Source organism: Loxodonta africana, chromosome 24 (genome assembly GCF_030014295.1).
Source record: "Loxodonta africana isolate mLoxAfr1 chromosome 24, mLoxAfr1.hap2, whole genome shotgun sequence".
Lineage (NCBI taxonomy): Eukaryota > Metazoa > Chordata > Mammalia > Proboscidea > Elephantidae > Loxodonta > Loxodonta africana.
Genome location: NC_087365.1, coordinates 49,631,068 through 49,651,822, shown reverse-complemented (window position 1 = coordinate 49,651,822; position 20,755 = coordinate 49,631,068). Strand labels below are relative to the sequence as shown.

Here is a 20,755-nt window from a genome sequence, read left to right as displayed (position 1 = left end):
AACTTTCTGCCCCAGGAAGGCACTTGAGCTGAAGCCACAGCATCTCTCTCCAACAGGCACCAGAGTAAAAAGGAAACCATCCTCATCTCACTGTCTAACGTAAAACCAGACTGGCAGGCCGGCCCGATTTGCCTTTTGTAAATTGTTTACCTCGGGAGGACCAGATGGCTCAGCTCTTGTTGAACCTTTGACTGTTTCCTGTCCTGTTAACAGCCCCTGTGAGCAAACAGACCCTGGTTCAGCAGCCCACGTGCCAGGGCAGGAGCCCCAAGACGGGCTGGCTTGGGGGGAGCCCTGGGGATTCCAGGAGGGTGACTCAGCAGGGGAAAGCACTGCGAGGCTGTGGGTCCACAACAAAAGCACAGCAGGCAGGATCTAGGCTGGGTACTGGTCACCGTGGAAGGGACTGAGCGCAACTGCGGTGGGGTGAGCTTGACTGCTGATCCCGCTGGGCTCCCCAATGCCCAGCCCCTCACCCGCCCTGGGGTCCTTCCAATGTGATTCTGGTCCATTCCACCCCCTCACCTCAGATGCTCCGCACCAACCTTCAAAATGTTGTTTGCAGGCCAGTGTTTCCCTCCTGCCTCTGCCTCTGCCTGGCTGTGTGATAAGGTGACCGTGGATAAGCCACTTCTCCTCTGTGCGCCTCTGTAGGTCAGCTGTGAAAGGCGGTGCCCTGTCTGCTGGCCTGCCTCCCAGGCTGGGTGAGGATTGGAGGAATGGAGGAAACGGGGCAGACAGTGTCAAGGCTTTGGAGACCCTGTTGTAATTAATTTTGGGGGGCAGAAAGGAAGGACAATGGGTGCTCTTGCCTCCCTAGGTGATGGGTAGAGACTGCACAGCTGTCTCTGTCTGGCGTCCATCCTTAGGTAGGTCCATCCACTCTGAACAAGGAACCAGGTCTCTCCAGAGGCAGCCACTTGCAGTAAGAGAATAAGAAATGAAGAAATACCCAGCCCAGGCTATTAGAACAATTGCACATCATAAATGTTTGTATTAAGCGAATGCTTTTAACATATACACATACCACCACCGCCTGCATACAGACAGTAAGTTTTTTTTTTTTTTTATTTCTGTGTACAGGAAAAGACTAGAAGGATTGATGCATTTATTTTAGCTGATAGAAAAATCACCTTTTTAGTGTCAAAATAACATCCCTCTAGAATTTTCAAGAAAACAGAGAGCTGCATGCTAGTTACTTTGATTGCTAGCTATGTGTCACTTGTAATCTGATTGGCTTGATTTTTTTTTTTTGAACCAGAGTCTTACATGCCCACGGTACAAAATTTAAAAGGGACAGAAAGGTGTGCAGTGAAAAGCGGGCCTCCCTGCCACTCCTGGTGACGCAATGGTTAAGTGCTCAGATGCTAACCAAAACGTCAGTGATTTGAACCACCAGCTGCTCCACAAGAGAATGACGTGGCAGTTTGCTTCCGTAAACAGTACAGCCTTGGAAACCCTGTGGGGCAGCTCTACTCTGTCCCGTAGCGTCACTAAGAGTTGGAATCGTCTTGACAGCAATAGGGAATCTGCCATTCCTGGTCAGCCACCCTATTGTGCTCTCCAGGGGCACTCTGCAGCCAGGGACTGAAATTGCTGTAAAGGTCCCGCCACAGACAGGGCAGTGCTCTTCACTGCAATTGGCCTCTTCAAAGACAACCAGGAGATCTGTCAAAAGTGCAAACTCATCACGTGTCATTGGAAAGGGACTCCAGAGTCAGATGATCAAAGTCTTCTTGCAGCACCTCCACCTGTCTCTGTGACCATGCGGCCAACCCCGGCTAGAGCAGTGGCACAGCAGGGCCGGAGGGCATGGACATGGGTCAGCTACCGGGTTTGAATCCCAGCTCCACCACTTATTAGTGGTATGGTTTTAAGTAGGCAACTTAACTTCTTTGTGCCTCAGTTTCCTCACGTGTAAAACGGGGATAATAATCTTCGGGGTGTTGCTGCCAGCACTCAGTGAGTTAATGTGTGCCTCAGTTTCCTCACGGTAAAACGGGGTTAATAATCGTCGGGGTGTTGCTGCCAGCACTCAGTGAGTTAATGTACATGATGGATTTGGGTCCATAGTCAGGGTGATACAGTGTTTGTACTTATTAATATTTGAAGATACTGAGATAACACCAGAGTCTAAATTCAAGGCCCTGTCTGTAATAACTTCCTGTATTGGATGGGCCCTTGAGAGGAGAGCCCCTTCAGACCTTTTCTCTCTGGCCGCTGGGGAGTCAACAGCGTTTCTCTTCCGAGGCTCATGTGAAGAAAACACAGCCACTGACCCAGGATCCTGGGGCGGGGTAGGGGTGGCAGCCCTGCCTCCTCCCCTCTGGGGCTTGCCTCGGTCCCTGTAGGATGGGAAGACCAAGGTTCTTAAAGCTCTTCCATTCTACAGCACTCCTGGAAGTCCAGCTTGTACTGACACCACAGGGGTGTAGCGATGTCCTCGGGTGCCCAGGGACAGTCATTAAGTTGCATACTCCCCCAATTTCAAGATAAATAGACATTGAGAGCGGAGAGGCAGCAGCAGAGACGCCTTCTTCCCTCTTGTCTGCTGCCCAATCAAGTGCCTTTCGTATTTGTGGTGCCTCTGAATGTCATTCTGAGCTTCATCTGGCACCCCCCTGGGACTTGCACCTGGGGCAAGTGCCTCTCTCTGCGCCCCCCATGCCTCTATGACACAGGGATGAATTCTTCCCCAACTCTGCGAAGGAGCCTCCTCAGGGACCGGCTGCCAGCTAGGATGCTGCTGGCAAGTATGAGGTTACAGTGAAGGAAGGCATCTGGGTAGTCTAGGGGCAATGAGCAGGGCTTTGAAGTGCCGTGGACCTGAGTTCAAATCTTGACCCCACCATCCAACCTCTGTGTGACTTTTAGCAAATGATTTCCCTCTCTGAGCCTCAGCTTCCTTATCTGTGACATGCAGGTGCCACCTCACGAGGTGATTGTGAGGATTAAACAAGATAACCTGTGTAAAGCTCCAACTGGTACATAGTAGGTGCTCAGTAAACACTTGTTGACAATACCTTAGTGATTAGTATTCTTATCACCCCAGTCGGCTCTGTTTGAAGGTTTGTTGTGACCAGGGCAGTTAGACCCGGAACACACGAAAAGACCAGGTCACATCAGAGCATGCTGGGAGGGCTGCGAAGAAAATAAACTGGAGTGGTGGGTGAGTGCGCACCTGGGGTGAGAGGGAGGGAGCATTACTCATTGTAGAATGAGAACCCCACATGCACAGCACAAAGGTATAAAGTGAAAACTGTCTCCCACGGGGTTCTAGAACAGGAAAAAAGGAATCTGTTGGGAGAGAAATCAGAACAGTGGTTACCCAGACAGGGAGGCTGAGGGCTTGGGAGACTGACTCAAAGAGGCAAAGGGAAGTCCCTGGAGTGATGGAAATGTTTGAGGTGGTGGTATCACAAGTGGATATGTTTGTCCGAACTGTTTCGTCCGAACTGTTTGAACTATCCGCTTTAAATCTGTGCATTTTATTGTACATACATTACACCCCGATATGGGAGAAAACAGTTTAAAAAAAAACCTGGCCTCCTCTCTGCTGCCCCAGCCATTGCAGCTCCCCTCTCTAGAGGCAATCTTGTTACAGTTTCTTTTGTGTCCTTCTCTGGGGCTCTTGTAGGCGTTGTTTAAAAGCACAAATACTAGAATATTAACATGCAATTTTACATTTTGCGTTTTTTACTTAGTAATGTATGTTCCATGCCACTTCACACACAGCTGCCGCCTTTTAACTGGCTGCATAGTATTCCACTGGCTGAAGGTGTTACTATCTTTAACCAGTCCCCCTTGGTGACCATGTAGGTTGTTCCCCTGTCTTCTGCTATTACAAGCAGCACTGTAATGAATGTTCTTAAATATACGTTGTTTTGTGCACTCGGATGTGTATCTGTGGGATGCAGTCCAAAAAGTGGAATTGCTAGGTTAGAGGATATGTGCATTTAGGTTTCTGATATGTTTTTTGTTTGGGAATTGCTCTTCGTAGAGATTAGACCGATTTATACCACTGGCAGAGTATGGGAACGCCTGTTGGCAGAGGGGTGACACTAGAGAAGGTGCCGACACTGAGACCTGCATCATGAGATGGCCCTGGCTATTGACACATCCGGGGAGAATTCCAGGCAGCGGAACTGCAGTGCCAAGGCCCCGAGGAAGCTGGCGGGGCATGCGGCCGGAGGGCCGAGGGCTCCATGGTGTAAAGTGAGGGCAGAGGATCAGGCACGGCCAGGTCATTTGGGGAATTGTGGGTGTGGGGAGGAGACGAGATTTTAGTCTAAAAGCTCCAAGAAGCCACTGACTGGGGTGGGTGTAGGGTGGGCCCGGGTGGGTGTAACATAAGCTGATGGACATTGTTAAAAGATCCCTGTGGCTAGGAGGTGGGGGCAGAGGGCGAGAGTGGAGGTGGGGAGACCAGCGAGGAGGTGAGTGGTGATGGGTTTGGTCCCTGGTGGTGGTGGTGGAGACGGAGGTGGAAGGGAGGGGACCAACCAAGACCAATTGCCGTCAAGTTGACTCTGACTCAGGGCGACCCCACGTGTATCAGAGTAGAGCTGTGCTCCACAGGGTTTTTTTTTCTGAAGTTTATCACCAGGCCTTTCTGCCAAGGTGTCTCTGGGTGGACTCGCACCTCCAACCTTTCGGTTAGCAGCCAAGTGTGTTAACCGCTCGCACCACCTACGGACTCAGCTTCATGGCACTTCTGAGAAGCAGAGCAGACAAAGAAACCTCTTGCCCAAGGCCCCCTACAAAGGCCAGGAAGAGGCATGCCCCTGAGAACTTTCCAGTCTCCTGGGAAGATAAAATTCTCTTCCAGGAAGCTAGTAATCAACAGTTTAGAAACTTAAGCTTGGGGGTAGAGATAGCAGGTTGCAAAATCTGAGACCTGAGGGAAAATATTGACAGATCTGGCCACATAAATATTTGAAGCTTGTATCACAAACACACACAGAGACACGCACACAGACACACACACACCCAGTAAGAACGTGTTGAACAATGAGCAACAGAGCTGAGACAGAACAAAGTATTACCATTCAGGCTTTATAAATGGCTCCCAGGAATCAATAGGAAAAAGGCAGACAGTTGCTGGACAAGAGAATATCCATTGGCAAGTCCCAGAGAGGAAGTTCTAAAGACGAGAAACATTTGGAAATACGCTTCGTCTCGTTAGGAATCAGGAAAATGTAAATGAAAATAGCCCGGTCCAGGTCAGAGGGCGGTCAGTCAAATACAGGCCCCCAGGGGACGCTGGGCAATGTCGGGAGACATTTTTGGTTGTTGAAACTGGGGGATGGGGAAGGGCATGCTACTGGAATCTAGTGGGTAGAGGCCAGGGGTGCTGCTGAACATCCTACAATGCATGCATGGGACAGTCCCCACAGCAGAGAATGACCTGGCCCCAAATGCCGAGAGTGCTGAGGCTGAGAGCTGCTCTCTTCGCCATTTCTGCTTGAGGACTCCTGACGGGGGTGCTTCCGGTGAAACCTCATCACTCCTGGCACGTAGATGAGATGAGCACACATCCTCAACACACCGCCTATGCGCAAGCATCTTCAGGTGAATTACTGAAGGTATAATGCTGCCACTTAGTGGTTCTAGCCACTTTATCCTATAAACCTCAGTTTCCTGGTCTGTGAAATGGGCATGGTAACAGCACCTACCTCAGTCAGAAGCTGTGGGAGTGAGCGAGATGCTAGGTACCCAGTGCTCCAGTGGGGGGCAGCACACAGATGGGGGAGCCCCTTAGTGGGGTGCTGTGAGAGTGAACAAGATGCTGGGTGCCCAGTGCTCAGTGCGGGGCAGTGCATAGAAGGGGGGCCAATTAACGGGTTATCGTGCAGGCTCGAGACCAGGTTTTGGGTACCAGCTGGGATACGTTGTAAGAATTAACTGAGTTCATCCTTAGAACAGTCCCTGGCAGGTAGGGAGTGCTGGTGTGTAAGTGTTGGTTGTCATTATTATTGTTATCGGTTTTTGACAATCAAACAGAGGCATTTGGTGGAACAGGGACGATGTCGTCTATTTCCTTCCTCCCATGAACCCAAGGCCATGAGGGTTTCTCTGCACCCTACTCTCTCCTTCTCTTCCGCTATCTGCCCTGGCTCCATCTTTATTCCTGGGAGCCAGTCGGAGACCAGGGTCGGGGCAGCATTTCGGAGGGAATTCAGAAGCTCCACAAACGCTTTTCAGAGGCTCAGCTTCCATCCCCAACCCCCACGTTTATCTTCCATCCACCTATGGACAGGCTCAGCTGCCCACCTGCCTGCCTTGTACCCACACACACGCCCACCCCACAGCGGCCTCAGGAGGCTCTTTCTCCAGAGTTGCTTGCCTCTATAAGGTAACTCCTGGCGGCCTCAGCCAGGGCTGGTGGAAGTATGTAGGTGGTGAGGGGCCATTTCAATTAAAACACCCTCTGGATGCCTCACAAAAATTCGTGAATCATCTTTACCTTGTAAAACCCCACTGGAGTTAGCCGGGGGTGGAAACAAGCTTTGTGGCCCTTAAAAAAAAAAAAAAAAAGTTTAGTCTCTGATCCCAGGTCATCTAGAAAAGCAATTGCCTACATTGGAGAACAGGAAGAGCCCGCTTCCAAGTTTAATTACTGTGCAACCCATGACAACTTAATTGACCTCTCTGGGTCTCAGTTTGTTTTTTTTCTTCAAATGAATATTTTTTTGTAATTATGGAGGAATACTTGTCCATCACAGCATTTGTATTGTTTCAAAAATAAACCTGAGCTCATATTGTATATCGTTTTACATCTGGCTCTTTTTACTATATCTTATTTTGAATATTTTCTTTTATCAATAAAAATAAATCAGTAACTATTCCTCAAAATCATATTCATAGTGGCCATATTACTCATAAGTCACCGTGTAACTGGGCTATGGACTATTTAACCTGCCCCTAACCCTTGTCCATTTGAGCTTGCACCTCAAGGAGGTGAAAGAGACGCGGGTGTGCCGTGAAGTTCAACGAGAGGCTCCAACCTACCTATCTGTCTGCTCATGTGGGCCAGCAGTTCTTAAAGATGTCAAAGGCTGGAGTAGGACCTACATCTCCCTGGCCTGGGCAGGAAGGGGGAAGAGTGCTGTGTATTGTGTGATAACTACAGGGTAGGGGCCTCCCGGATCTCCACTCCCATGCCTGGCTTTGAAAGATTGGGTGTCAGGAAACTTCCGTCCACCCTGCCATCCTGGGAGACAGTTGGGGCTCCCCAAGGAGCTGTTTGTTCTTCTCAAACAAAAGCCAGGGCCCTCTGCTCATCTGGTGCTCTGCCCATCAGGCGGGCGGCAGTCTGCAGAGGCACACCAAGGGCATCCTGCTACTGGCTTCAACTCTTCTAGGGTGGTCCTGGGAGGCTGCAGAGCTGGGCAGCAGGACCCAGTAATGTGGGCTACTGTGAGCAGGGGCTTCTATCTGCCTCCTTACACCAAGTTTCTTTTAAATTCATCACTCTCTTCATTTAAATACTTAAAAAAAAGTTAAACAGAACACAGTTTGCTTTAAGGAAGGCTTGTTGTCATTGTTAGGTGCTGTCGAGTCGGTTCTCATTCATAGTGACCCCACGTACAACAGAATGAAACGCTGCCTGGTCCTGTGCCATCCTTACACAACTCTGAGAAGGTGTCCCTCAGTCATTCCTTCATTCAGCCAATCAACTTAATTAACCAATGTTTATTGAGAACCTCCTGCTTGGTGGGGGCTAGTGGTGGCTCAGTGGTAGAATTCTTGCCTTCCATGCGGAAGATCCACGCTTGATTTTTGGCCAATACAGCTTATATGCAGCCACCACCCATCCGTCAGTAGAGGTTTGTGTGTCACTATGATGCTGCAGGAAACCCTGGTGCGGTAGTGGTTAAGTGCTACAGCTGCTAACCAAAAGGTCGGCAGTTAGAATCCACCAGGCGCTCCTTGGAGACTCTATGGGGTAGTTCTACTCTGTCCTATAGAGTCCTATGAGTTGGAATTGACTCGATGGCAGTGGGTTTTTTTTTTTTAATGACGCTGAAAGCAAAGATGTCACCTTGAAGTTTCAGCCTCCTCATAAGTATGTGAAAGCTGGACAACGAATAAGGAAGACCAGAGAAGAATTGACGCCTTTGAATTGTGGTGTTGGCAAAGCACTTCGAATATGCCATGGACTGCCAAAAGAACAAACATATCTGTCTTGGAAGAAGTGCAACTTAGAAGCAAGGATGGCGAGACTGCGTCTTACATACTTTGGACATGTTTTCAGGAGAGATCATCCCTGGAGAAGGACGTCATGCTTGGTAAAGTACAGGGTCAGTGGAAAAGAGGAAGACCCTCAACAAAATGGATTGACGCAGTGGCTGCAGCAATGGACTCAAGCATAACGATTGTGAGGATGGTGCAGGACCGGGCAGTGTTTTGTTCTGTGGTACATGGGGTCACTATGAGTCGGAACCGACCTAACAACAACATGATGCTGAACAGGCTTCAACGGAGCTTCCAGACTAAGGCAGACTAGGAAGAAAGGCCTGGAGATCTACTTCCGAAAATCAGCCAGTGAAAACACTGTGGATCACAACAGTTTGACCCACAAATAATTATGGGGAGGGCGCAGGACCAGGCAGCATTTGTTCTGTTGTACATGGGGTCACCATGAGTAAGGGGCCAGTCAACTAACAACACAACAGCAACGCTACCTGTTGAGGTTCTGGACATATAGCCATGAGCAAGATACACCCTGTGAAGCTGAGATTGCTGTGGAGGACACAGACAATTAACAAGGGGACAGGTGATAAGTTCTCTGGAGGATCTTATCTAGGGGGTCAGGAAGGGCTTCTCGAGGAGTAGCCTTGGAGCTGAGCCCTTGAGGCCAAGGGAGTAGTATGGGAAGGCCTGGGAAATGTGTTGCAGGCAGAGGGCACAGCCTGTGCCAAGGCTTAAAGTAGACGCCAGCCTTGGAGCAGGGAGAAGGCGGCGTGGTGCAGGCTGGGCGGTTAGGCAGGGAGGCAGGAACTTGGATCCTTCTCCTGGCTCTGCTTTTCACCTCTGGGTGATCCAGGCAAGTCGTGTGACCTGGGTGGCTCTGAGTTTGGTCTCACCAGGGTGAGAAGAGGGAGTGGGCTCCGTGCTTTCTCAGCCCAGGGTGCAGAGAGCCTAGTTAGCAGGTCAGGCTCCTTAGACATCACTCCCTCTTATACATAAACTCACATTCCTCATCCTGGGCTATTTTGCCACTTCCTTTCATGCTAAACCAAAGGAGCAATTTTGGAAACTCCTGTAAGCAAATTAAGCCCTGACTGGCATTTGAGCGGATAAAAAAGAGCCCTAAGTGAGGGACTCAGGCATAAAAGCCACCCAGCCTCGAAAGCCCATGACATTAAATTTAGAAGCTTCACCTCCAAATGAGGTGAAATTGCAGGTTCCTTCTGGCTGGCGGGAGGAGCAGCCGCAGGTCAGACCGGGCCAGCGGTGAGCAGGACAGATTTAGCAGGAATGGGCTTTGCTTCCTCGGGCCACGCTCAGGGAAGAGGCCTGGGACAGCTCCGGTGTCGGCGGAGCAGCTGACTGTCTGAGAGGCTCCTTGGTTGGCCTGCCCACCTGCCCTCTCCAGCTGGGTCCAAGCAGCGGGTCTAAGCGAGTACTGCCCCGGGCACCAGCCCAGAGAGGCAGCGAGGGACTCGGAGTGGGAGAGGTGACCTGTCTGCTGAGGAAGGTTTGCTAGCTGCATGACTTCTGTCCCTCCCTTCTCTGCCCAGGGGTCTGGTGGGGTTTCTGACCTGTCTTCCACAGCCTGCAGGGTGACAGCTGCCCAGGGCTTCCCTGAGCCCCCAGAGCATCCCTCCCCATTACCCTCTGCCTCTCCAGGGACTTCCTAAACCTGCGTGCAACCCAGCAGCTAAAGAGTTAACCCCTGCCACTTTTGGGGGCAAAGACTTCAAGACCCTATTCCTCTGTTCTAAGTGGTCAGTGCCCCTTGCTGTGCCAGTGATTAGCCGTTATGAATACCACCCTTGGTCACAGGTGACAGATACTCAGGGTCTCACCCTGGCTCTCCCATCCCTTATGCTCCAGGGAGGCCAGGTTTCACAAGAAACCCAGCTGGGTCAGCCTAAGAGTCAATGAATGATCAGCTCCGCAGGGCTGAGCCAGGAGGGGGCGCTGCTGGCTGGAAGCTGCCTCTTCCAGCAGTTGTGCTGTCTAGGAGTGGCTGGCTAGCCCAGAAGGGCAGTCAGTGACCTGGGCTCCCACGTCCTGAAGCCTGCAAGGCATGGGGCTTGATTTTTCTCAGCCACCTCTTACCTCCCGCCCCCCGCCCCCCCATTGCTACCTTTCTAGTTTAGTAGGTCCCTCCACAAACCTTCTTCCGTGGTGAAGGGACTGAGGTCCCCTACCCCCAGCCTGGGTCTAGTTCCTGGGAGGTGTATGTGTGTGTCCCCTTGGCACAGCCCCTGGGGAGGCAAGTGCAGCCTAGCGTTACAGGACCAGGCTTTAGAGTCCGACATGCCCACGTTAAAATCCTAGTTCTGACATTTTGTACCTGTGTGACTGGATAAGTCATTTCCTCTCTCTGAGCCTCAGTTGCTTTATGTGCAAAATGGGGATAATCTGCCTTGTAGGGTGTTAGAATTCAATGAATTTTTATTCCCTTGGAGAAGGTAGTAGGAAACCCTGGTGGCGCAGTGGTTAAGAGCAATGGCTGCTACCAAAAAAATCGGCAGTGCGATTCCACCGGGTGCTTCTTGGGAACCCTGTGGGGCAGTTATACTCTGTCCTATAGGGTTGCTATGAGTCAAAATTGACTCAGTGGCAACGGGTTTGTTTTTTTTGGTCTGGAGCATGTAATAGAGTGCTGGCTCCTCATCATCAGTCAATAGCTGCAGCATTTGTAAATAAAGTTTTATTGAAACACAGCCATGCCCACCGTTTACATAACACCTGTGGCTGCTTTTGTTCTTAAATGGTGGAGTTGAGTAGTTATGACAGAAGGAGAGACTTCCGGTGCGAAGGCAAAAATATTTACCGTCTGGCTCTTTAGAAAACATTTGCTGACCTCTGCCTTAGAGTCTAGCACCTAGTGGTTATTATCACTGCTGCTGCTGCCATTGTTATTATTTCACTGCCTGCATCTTGGGCCTGGTGAGGTGGGGGAAGCAGCCTCAGCCTCTCATTCACTGTTCTTTCATTCCATAAATACATGTTTCGAGTCTTCCATGTACCAGAGAAGAACACAACAGGCTCCTGTCCACAGGGAGCGCCCAGTGTCCTGGGAACAACAGACAAATTACCACTCAGTCTGCTATAACTAAAAGGAGTCAGGGGGCTGTGGGTGCCCAGGGGAGTTTTCTGACACAGCCCCGGGGAAGTCCAGGAAGGCTTCCCGAGGGAGGTGACATCTGTACTTCAATCTGGAAGATGAGGGTGAGCCAGGAAGTCAATTCTTGTGTGGCAGCTGGCATGCAGGAGAGAGCCAGACCTCAGTTATAAAATGAGGGTCACTGAGCCAGTCTCTTCACCCCCAGAGCCTCTCTTTCCTGCTCGGAAAAGTGGGCCACTGAGCCTCACAGCATTGTCGTCAGCAATATACCTGCAGTTAGGTCCTTGCACATCGAGAGGCTGAACCAAAGCCTAGTTCCTCTCCCCACTTCTCCCTCCTCTCATAGCCCAGCAGGGAAATGGTGGGTTTGTTTTCAGTGAACTGCCTGGAAGGTGGCGGGAGGGGCTGTTCTGCACTGTCCTTCCTCACCAGTACGCTGCGTGAAACTCCAGGAATACCCCAGACGGCAGGGGTGGGTGGCGGCTGAGGTGGGGAATACAATGGGGGGCAGAGGGTGGCGTGGGAAGGGGCAGGGGGAGCTGTCTCTAGCACCGAGCTCCTCCGGTCAGTCTGTTGGTCAGTCTGTTTCCGTCTCTGCTGACTTTGGCCTCTTCCCCCAGGGCCACATCCTGACCACTGACCTGGGAATCCAAGTGGGACGGCTGCCCCTCCCTGCCCACTGCTAATTCCCTTGCCCACCTTGGCTGGTCGGTGGAGCAGTTTGAGAGGGTTCCCAAGGCCACCCGAGCCTGGGCTGACGGCGGTGGAGGCAGCTGTGTGCTAGTCAACGTTGAGCAGCCAGCAGGCAAAAAACCCCGATTGTAGTTTTGCTAATTTTCATGGTGTAGATACTCCAGTGTGGCTGATTTCAAGCTACCAACATGATGTCACACGGCTCACAAAATTCTTGAAAATTTAATAAGTGACTCTGAGCTGATACGAGGTGGCTCCAGCACAGCATAAGTGGGGAGGGGGGGGGGCGCGCTGTGGGGACCTCCCCGTGGGGCTGGAGTGAACTCCCCGGGTGCGGACCTCCCTGACACCAGGTGAGACCACAGACAGTAAAAAGAGCTGCATCTGCATCAAACCTGGCTCTGCAACTTCCTAGGTGGGGCTTCTTGGTCGAGTACTGCCACTCGGAACCTCAGTGTCTCCATCTGTCGAATTAGGTTAGTACTGGCTCCTACTCCAAAGGGGGCTGTGTGGGTTTAATAAGATAATTTACCTAAAGCATTTAGGGCAGGGCACTCAGTAAACAGTGCTCCGTTCAGAGGCTACCTCAACTTCCCATCTGTGTACTGTGTTGCTGTTTGCGGGTTTATAGCAAGTTACAGCCCCTGGCGCAGGGCTTGCCACACAGCAAGTGTTTGTCACCTTCTTCAGGGCTGGAAGTCGCTGGGGCCCAGGCCACTCTGGCTCACCTCCATGGCTGGGGTCTTGGTCAGCCACTTGCACAGAGTCACTTACTCTTGCTGAGTGTCTCTCGTGCACCATGTTCCATCAGAACATGGTCGCCTGAGTCCCTGCAATGGCTTCTGAGGGAGGCCCTTTTCTGAATCTGCATTTTACAGATGTGACCACTGAGGCCCACGGCCAGTAAGTGGCACAGCAGGATTTGAACCCAGGTCTGGTTTTCTTGTTTCCAGTGTTCCTCCTTTGTGCAGTGCACATGGGGCTAAGGGACAAAGGGTATATGGGAGGGGAAGGCTTATGGGGTCTCCCACATCAGCTAGGGGGCTCAGAGCGAGGACTGCCGAGCCCCTAGAGGGGGCAAGTTAAAAACAGGGTAAGCAAAAGCACAGTGAGCTACCCTTTTAAACTTGCTAGGATGGCTATTTTAAACAAAAGTGAAAATAACAAGTGTTTGTGAGGGCGTGGAGAAACAGGAACTCTTGTGTGTGACTGGTGGGAATACAAAATGATACAGCTGCTGTGGAAAACAGTTTGGCCATTCCTTAAAAAATTAAACATGGAATTTACCATATGACCAGCAATTCTATTCCTGGGTATATACCCAAAGGAATGGAAAACAGGGACTCTAATAGATACTTGTACACCAGTGTTCATTGCAGCGTTATTCACAATAGCTAGAAAGTGGAAACAGCCCAAGTACCCATCAAGAGATGAATGGATAAACAAAATGTGGCATCCACTTGCAACAGAATATTATTCAGCCATAAAGAGATAAGAAGTTCCGATGCATGCTGCAAGGTGGATGAAACTTGAAACATTGTGCTGAGTGAAAGGAGCCAGGCACAAAGGGACAAATATGGTATAATCCTGTGTCTTAGTCATCTAGTGCTGCTATAACAGAAATAACACAAGTGGATGGCTTTAACAAAGAGAAATTCATTCCCTGACAGTTTAATAGGCTGCAAGTCCAAATTCAGGGTGTAAGCTCCAGGGAAAGGCTTTCTTTCTCTGTCAGCTCTGGAGGAAGGTCCTTGCCATCAATCTTCCCTTGATCTGGGAGCATCTCAGCATAGGAACCTCAGGTCCAAGGGACTCGCTCTGCTCCTGGCACTGCTTTCTTGGTGTTATGAGGTCCCCCTGTCTCTCTGCCCATTTTTCTCTTTTATATCTCAAAGAGGTTGGCTTAAGACACTATCTAATCTTGTAGACCTCATCAATATAACTGCCACTAATCCATCTCATTTCATCATAGTGATAGGATTTACATCGCATAGGGAAATCACATAAAATGGTGAACAATCACACAATACTGGGCCTCATGGCCCAGCTAAGTTGACAGATATTTTTTGGGGGACACAATTCAATCCATGACATCCCACTTATCTGAAATGTCTAGAAGAGGCAAATGCATAGAGACAGAAAGTAGATTGGGGGTTACCAGGGGCTGGGAAGACAAGGGAATGGGGAGCTATTGCTTTATGGGTTCAGAGTTTCTGTTGGGGTGTTGAAAAGTTTTGTAAAGAGATGGTGGTTGATGTTGTACAACATTGTGAATGTAACTAATGTCACTGAGATGCACACTTACAAATGGTTAGAATGGCAACTTTTATGTTATATGTACTTTACCACAATACAATTTAAAAACATACAATGCCAAAACCCAAAAATAACAGAGGGCAGGACTGGGCACTGGGCAGATGTGGCTCAACAGAGAAAGTTGTTCTGGGCAGGTCCATCAGGGGGTTGGTGGAGTGGAGCTTTCATAGGTTTGGCCTAGGCAGTGGGGTCCCTGGAATCCCAGGATTGACATCGCCCTGGCTGAGGGGCAAGGTATGAAACTGAAGCAGGAGAGATTTAGGCTAGATATGGAGGAGAACTTTCCAGCTGCACATGCTGGAAGACGCTGGGCTATAATCCAAAGGGATACGGTGGCATTTTTCCAATCTGGAGATGGTTTGGAAAAAAGAGAAGACGGCCAGGGTTCTGGGCCAGCCTCCCTGCAGCTGTGATCAGAGACAGAGAGATGGATCAGCAGATGCCAGTAGTTTGCCTCCAAACCCTCCCATGGCTCGCAGTTGCTCTTCCCTAGTGGCAAATCCAAACCCCTCCCTGGGGCTACCAAGGCCCCTCACGACCCACACTCCGCCGGCCCCTCCAAGCTCGTCTTGAGCCACTGCCTAAGCCTCTGAACTTTCTGCTTCTGATTATGCTGTGTCCTCTCTCACCTCCTGGCCCTTGCCCCGTGCTGCTGTCTCTGCCTCCAACACCCGTACTGCCCCTTTTCCTGGCTAACTCATTCCCAGCCTGTTGGCCTCAGCTCTTGGCTGCCTCTCCATGGCCAAGTCAGGTGATTAGTAAATCCCTAAAATCTCCTTGTATAGTTTTCTGCCTCCCAGGGGACTAGGGAGAGCCCTGGTGGTGCAGTGGTTAAGAGCTCAGCTGCTAACCAAAAGGTCAGCAGTTCAAATTCACTAGGCACTCCTTGGAAACCCCATGGGGCAGTTCTACTCTGTCTTATAGGGTCACTATGAGTTGGAATTGACTCCACAGCGACAGGTTTGGTTTTTCAGGGGACTAGGAGCCCTGGAGGGCAGGCACACAGTAGGTGTTCGGAGAGGGCTTGTAGAGAGGGGAGCCTGCACTGGGTGAGCTGACAGAAAGGAGTAGCTATGGCAGGTGAGGAGTAACGGGGATTGAGGAGGCACCACCTCCCTCGTTCCAGAAGGCAGCATTGTGACAGTGGAACATAGAGACCTGGGTTCAAATTCCGCTTCTGCCACTCCCTGATCCTCAGTTTTCTCATCTGTAAGTTGTAAGGAACGAGTGGTGGTATGAGGCTGACTTTTCTGTCCTCTCCCTGCAGGTGACGGCCATGTCGGTGAGGGTGCGGTTCCTGTCCCCTGGGGACGCAGGGGCCGTGGGGACTGTGGGTCGGAGCGCCTCCTTCGCAGGCTTCAGCAGTGCACACAGCCGGAGGATTGCGTAAGTTCTGCCCCTGCGTGGGTGTGGGGCTCGTCCGAGGGCCGGGGAAGGGCACGAACCTCCTCCTCCCTCTGTTATTCCCATCCAGGCACCCTGAGGTGCTCTCAGGCCAGGCCTGCAGCCCAGAGCAGGGAGCGGTGCATGTGGGTGTGTGTGTGAGTCTTGGTGTTGAGAGAAACCTAGGCTTTCCTGACCACGTATCATCCCACAGGCTGCTGTTTTTTTTTTTAAATTAATTTTTATTGTGCTTTAAATGAAGGTTTACAGAGCAAATTAGTTTTTCATTAAACAATTAATACATATATTGTTTTGTGACATTGGTCGCCAACCCCACGGCATGTCAACAGTCTCCCCTTCTCAACCCTGGGTCCCCTTTTCCATTCTTTCAGCTTTCCGGTTCCCTCCTGCCTTCTCATCCTTGTCCGTAGGCTGCTGTGCCCATTTAGTCTCATTTTATTTTACGGGCCTGACTCATCTTTGGCTGAAGGGTGAACCTCAGGAGTGACATCAACACTGAGTTAAAAGGGTGCCTGGGGGCCATACTCTTGGGGTTTCTCCAGTCTCTGTCAGACCAGTAAGTCTGGTCTTCTTCTGTGAATTTGAATTTTGTTCTGCATTTTTCTCCAGCTCTGCCCGTGACCCTGTATTGTGATCCCTGTCAGAGCAGTTGGTAGCGGTAGCCAGACACTATCTACTTGTGCTGGACTCCGTCTGGTGGAGGCTGTGGTAGTTGTGGTCTATTAGTCCTTTGGACTAATCTTTCCCTTGCGTCTTTGGTTTTCTTCATTCTCCCTTGCTCCAGATGGGGTGGGACCAGTGGAGCATCTTAGATGGCTGCTCACATGCTTTTAAGACCCCAGATGCTATTCACCAAAGTAGTGTGTAGAACATTTTCTTAATAAATTATGTTATGCCGATTGAGCTATGGTCCCCAGCCCTCAGCCCAGTAATTCAGTTCATCCCACATGCTTCTGCAGTTGGTCCCTGAAGTCCATCTGCCTGAGCTAATTACTCCTACTTGGCAGATCAGAAAACTGAGGCTCATAGAGGTGGAGCCACTTAACCAAGGTCACACAGCAAAACTCGTCCAGAGTTGGGACTCGGTCTCCTAGGGACAGGGTGAGGCTGGAATGTTCTTCCTGTTTGATAGAATGGGAAATGGTGTCATCTATCCTAGCTCTGTGACCTGGGGCAAGTGACTTCACCTCTCTGAGCCTGGACTTCTTCATCTGAAGAAATGGGGATGGCGAGTGTCCTTACCTCACATGGATGTCATGAGGGTTAAGTGGGGTGGGTCATGGCAAGCAGCTGGCACACAGTAGGTGCTTGTAGGAGTGTTCAGTGAGGAGGAGCAGCCTCCATAGAGCCCAGCCTAGAGGTCTTCACTGACCCTCTGAGTGTTTGTCAGGTGTTGGTGGGCCTGCCTGCCGGTGGGTCCCTGGGAGGAAAATGGGCTTCAGTTCCTGGGGGCCAGCTCGAGTTAGCCCAGGCCTGCACATCTTCCTGCCCTCAGCCTGTCTGAGTAGGAGCTGCCCGGCCACTGGCTAGTTGTCCAGGGAAGCAAGCCCCTGGGGGAGCCACCTGCCAGCCGTCAGGGCTGGGGGTGGGGCAGCGTTTCAGGCTGGCATCCGGAGGAGACCCAAACATCTGCCTGTCTGAGGAGATGGAGTGGTCAGGTGGGGCTCCCAGCCGGCAGGCCAGGCCAGTGAGCCAGTCAACAACCAGCTCCCAACAGGCCACGCCCCTGCTTAAAACCCTGCAGGGGTTCTTATCCCACAGAGAACACAATTCAAACTCCTCCCAGGGCCTGGAGGCCCCTAGTGATGGCCAGCGGGGCCTCACCCTTCACCCTAGGCTCCAGGCCTTCGCCTGTACTTCACCAAAGCACCGGGGACAGGCTTCCGCCTCCTCTTCATCTGCCCACCACCTGCCCAACTCCTGCTTAATCTTCCTCCAGCCTTGGCTTCAACTCCACGTCCTTGGGGTGGGCTCCTGGGCCCCAGACCCAGCCAGGCCCCTCCTTGGCCCATTCCTGAAGCCCTTCCCGAGGGTCCCGTGGTTGCACCCAGACCTGCCCAAGATGCCAGCCAGCGGTCCGCTCTCCTGGCACGTTCACCTCGTGCTGGGTCTGAGGTTTGCCAGGAAGAGGCGGCAGCTGAGGATGAAATCCTGGAATGGTCCAGCTGGAAGTACCCTTAGGAAGCCCTGATTCATCCCACAAACATTTATGGAGTACCTCCTCTGGCCCGGCCCTGTTCCAGGCTCAGCGGCCATAGCAGTGAACATAACCAACCCCAGTCGCCCTTCTGGGCCGCAGTCCTGTAGGGGCAGCAAACCATAAACAGACAATACATACTGCTGGTGGCTGGTGCTGCAAAGGAAATCAGACAAGGGAATGGGACAGAGGGCTGTTAAGCTGAGGCCTGAGAGAAGAGAAGGAGGGGTGAGTACAAACCAACCGGGGACTGGCACTGTTTCTTGGCTTGACGCTTTTTGAGCTGCCTCTTCCTGGGCTTTATGTGGGTCCCCTGCCCCTTGGGGTCCCTAATCGGGGCTGCTGTGTGCAGTCATGCAGGTTGCCTGGTCAAGGAGGGCGTCCAGCCGGTATGACCCCTTTAAGCTGTGTGCCCTGGCGGGGGAGCTGGTTCACGGGCAGGGTGCCTTTTCTGGTTTGCACAGAGGCACTGCAGGAACTTTGGTGTCTGGCAGGAGGGGAGGGTCTACAGACCCTGCAGCCAGGGCTGACATCACAGGCATGCGACCTGGGCCCTTGCTCAGAAGGGTCTCGTGCTTGTTCAGTGCTTGGCTGTGACCATCAGGCAAGGTCCCCCAGGTTATATCAGGCAAGGTCCCCCAGGTTATGTAGCTGGTCCTGCCTGCCGCCCTCCTCCAGCCAGGCCTTCGGGGCCTCTGAACTGCCCACATCCATAAGAAATGTCCCCTGCAGCCCAGAGTCAGGTCCTGCCCCTCCCTGCCTCCCTCCTGCAATTCTGTAGTGAGCGCTCTGGGCTAGGAGGGCAGAGATGTTCCTGCCCCGTGACAGCTGGGCTCATCAGCCATCAGCAAGGGCAAGAATCAGGTCCTGCAAAGTCCACATTGAGCTCAGGAATGATGGCCCTGATAGTTGTAAATATCCTTAACCCCCCGCTTTAGGGGCTCCCCACCCGAGGAATTATGATAATGCCTAGCTGGGCTGGTCCTGAGGCCCCTGCATGGCCACCATCTGGTCTCATTCTCTGCAGTCCCCTCGTCCACAGGTGAGGCAGAAGCTGCCCATAACGACAGGGAAGAAACACGTCTATTTTTAACTTCCTGTCTCTGCCTGGCTCACAGGGATCGGGACTTTTGGCTCCAAGGCTGGATGGCCTGGCTTAGGTTTCAGGCCTTGCCTTCTGGCCTTATTTCCCAGGTAACCCAACCAGGTCAAAATGGCCCATTGCCAAGGCCCTCAGTGTCTGCGCAGGTCAGGCAAAACAACCTGGACGGGAGAGCAGGGCTCCACTCAGATGAGGGCAGGCCCATGCCTCCTCTGTCCCCCAACTGCCCCTCCCCCTTCCTGGCACCCAACCCCCTTGACTCTGGACAGGGCTTTTTATTCAGAGAATTCACCTGGGAGGAAGTAACCTGGTGGGGGAATTCCACACGAAGGCATGAATGACTACTATAATAAGGCCATTTCCCAAGAGCTGGATTTGCAGGGATGGAGAGGCCCTGGACGCTGGTGGTGTGGAGGAATGGGGAAAAAGGGGATGAAGCATTCCATTTGACCCTGGTTGGGCAGAGTCCTGGCCTAATTCTGCCCAGAATGACAGGCAGAGCTGCCCTTAACCCCTTTGTTGCCACTCCTCAGCCAGGTCTCTCCTCCACCATGTGGTCAGACAGTATCTTCCTGAACTAGGGACCCCGGAGAGGCAGGGCACTGTCCCCACAGCCCTGGGGATGCCTCTGTTGGGACAGCTGGGAAGTGTGGGCATGAAAACCAAGTAGCAGCCCTTGATTTCAGGAAGACGTGGCTCACACTGCACCCTGCCACGTGAGGTGGCCGAGGGCACAGACTCTGGAGCCAGGCAGCAAGTCACTTAACATGTCTCCTCACCTGTAAAAATGGGATAGTCTTCATGGACGTGTAAAGGGAGTAGATGGTCGGTTCGTGTAAAGCACCCGGAGCTTGAACTTTAGTGCTAGATGCATGTTTGTCATTGTCACTGACATCTAGTACCTGGCAGACTCCAGGACAAAAGTCTAGTTCACCATGTTGCTGTAGCGGGTCCTCACCTGAAGGTGTGGGCAGGCCCTATCACTGCCCCGGCCCAGCCTGGAGCCCGGGGCCCGGGGCCTGGGGCCTGGAGCCTGGAGCCTGGGGCAGGTGGCAGATGCCGACTTGGGCCCCGCTGCCTGGCTGCCAATCCCGACTCCCACCAAGGCCTCCGACAAAGTGATTTGACAAAGTGATTTCCTAACAACACAAAGTGGACTGCCCTGGTGGCCTCACATGAGGGCTGGGTGGCATGTGCCCGTCTGGGTGCTTGTCGGTGAGCTGAGGGCTGTTTAATATTTACTGAGCCTGCCCCAGAGCTGCTAAGACATCCGCCCCCAGAGGCTGCTCCCTGCTGGCTGTAGTGACACCTGGGCCAGCCATGCAGCCTGATTTCACCATCCAGGCCACCACACCTGCCTTGTTGAGTTCAGACCAGGAGCACTGGGCTCAGAACTTCTCTGGAGCAGGCTTGACCAGGTGCATCGCAGCAGGAGGGCTCAAAGGAAGCCTCCAGGTGGATGGGAGGGGGCTGGGCCAGAGGCGTGCACCTGCCTGGGACTGGGCCTTGGGGAGCCCGGAGGTGAGCATTTATCCACCCCACCTGCCTGCCTGCACCCACCCACCAGGACCCGAGCCCAGCAGGGACCCCGCTGTCCCCATAGCTACCGCCCCTCCCCTCTCTGCGGGCCTGGAGATGGCAACTGTGTGGAGGGCCGGGTCCAAGAGGTGGGTGACATTTGTGGCCTCGGGGAGGGTGAGGAGAGGAGGCAGCACAGCCCCTTCTGGGGCTTTGGAAG

At 52.2% G+C, this 20,755-nt stretch overlaps 1 protein-coding gene across 4 annotated transcripts in view; it reads left to right on the top strand.

Moving 5' to 3' along the window:
* RIPOR3 (RIPOR family member 3) overlaps nt 1-20,755 on the top strand; it is an 87,308-nt gene that overhangs the window by 34,382 nt on the left and 32,171 nt on the right. For 2 of the 4 annotated variants that reach the window (XM_064276211.1, XM_064276209.1), the window contains exon 2: nt 15,582-15,700. In XM_064276211.1, coding sequence (XP_064132281.1) covers nt 15,582-15,700 — 119 coding nt within the window. Of the gene's footprint in view, nt 1-15,334; nt 15,701-17,688; nt 18,144-20,755 lie in introns of those variants that run through there. The other 2 variants (XM_064276210.1, XM_064276212.1) reach the window with 2 other exon arrangements.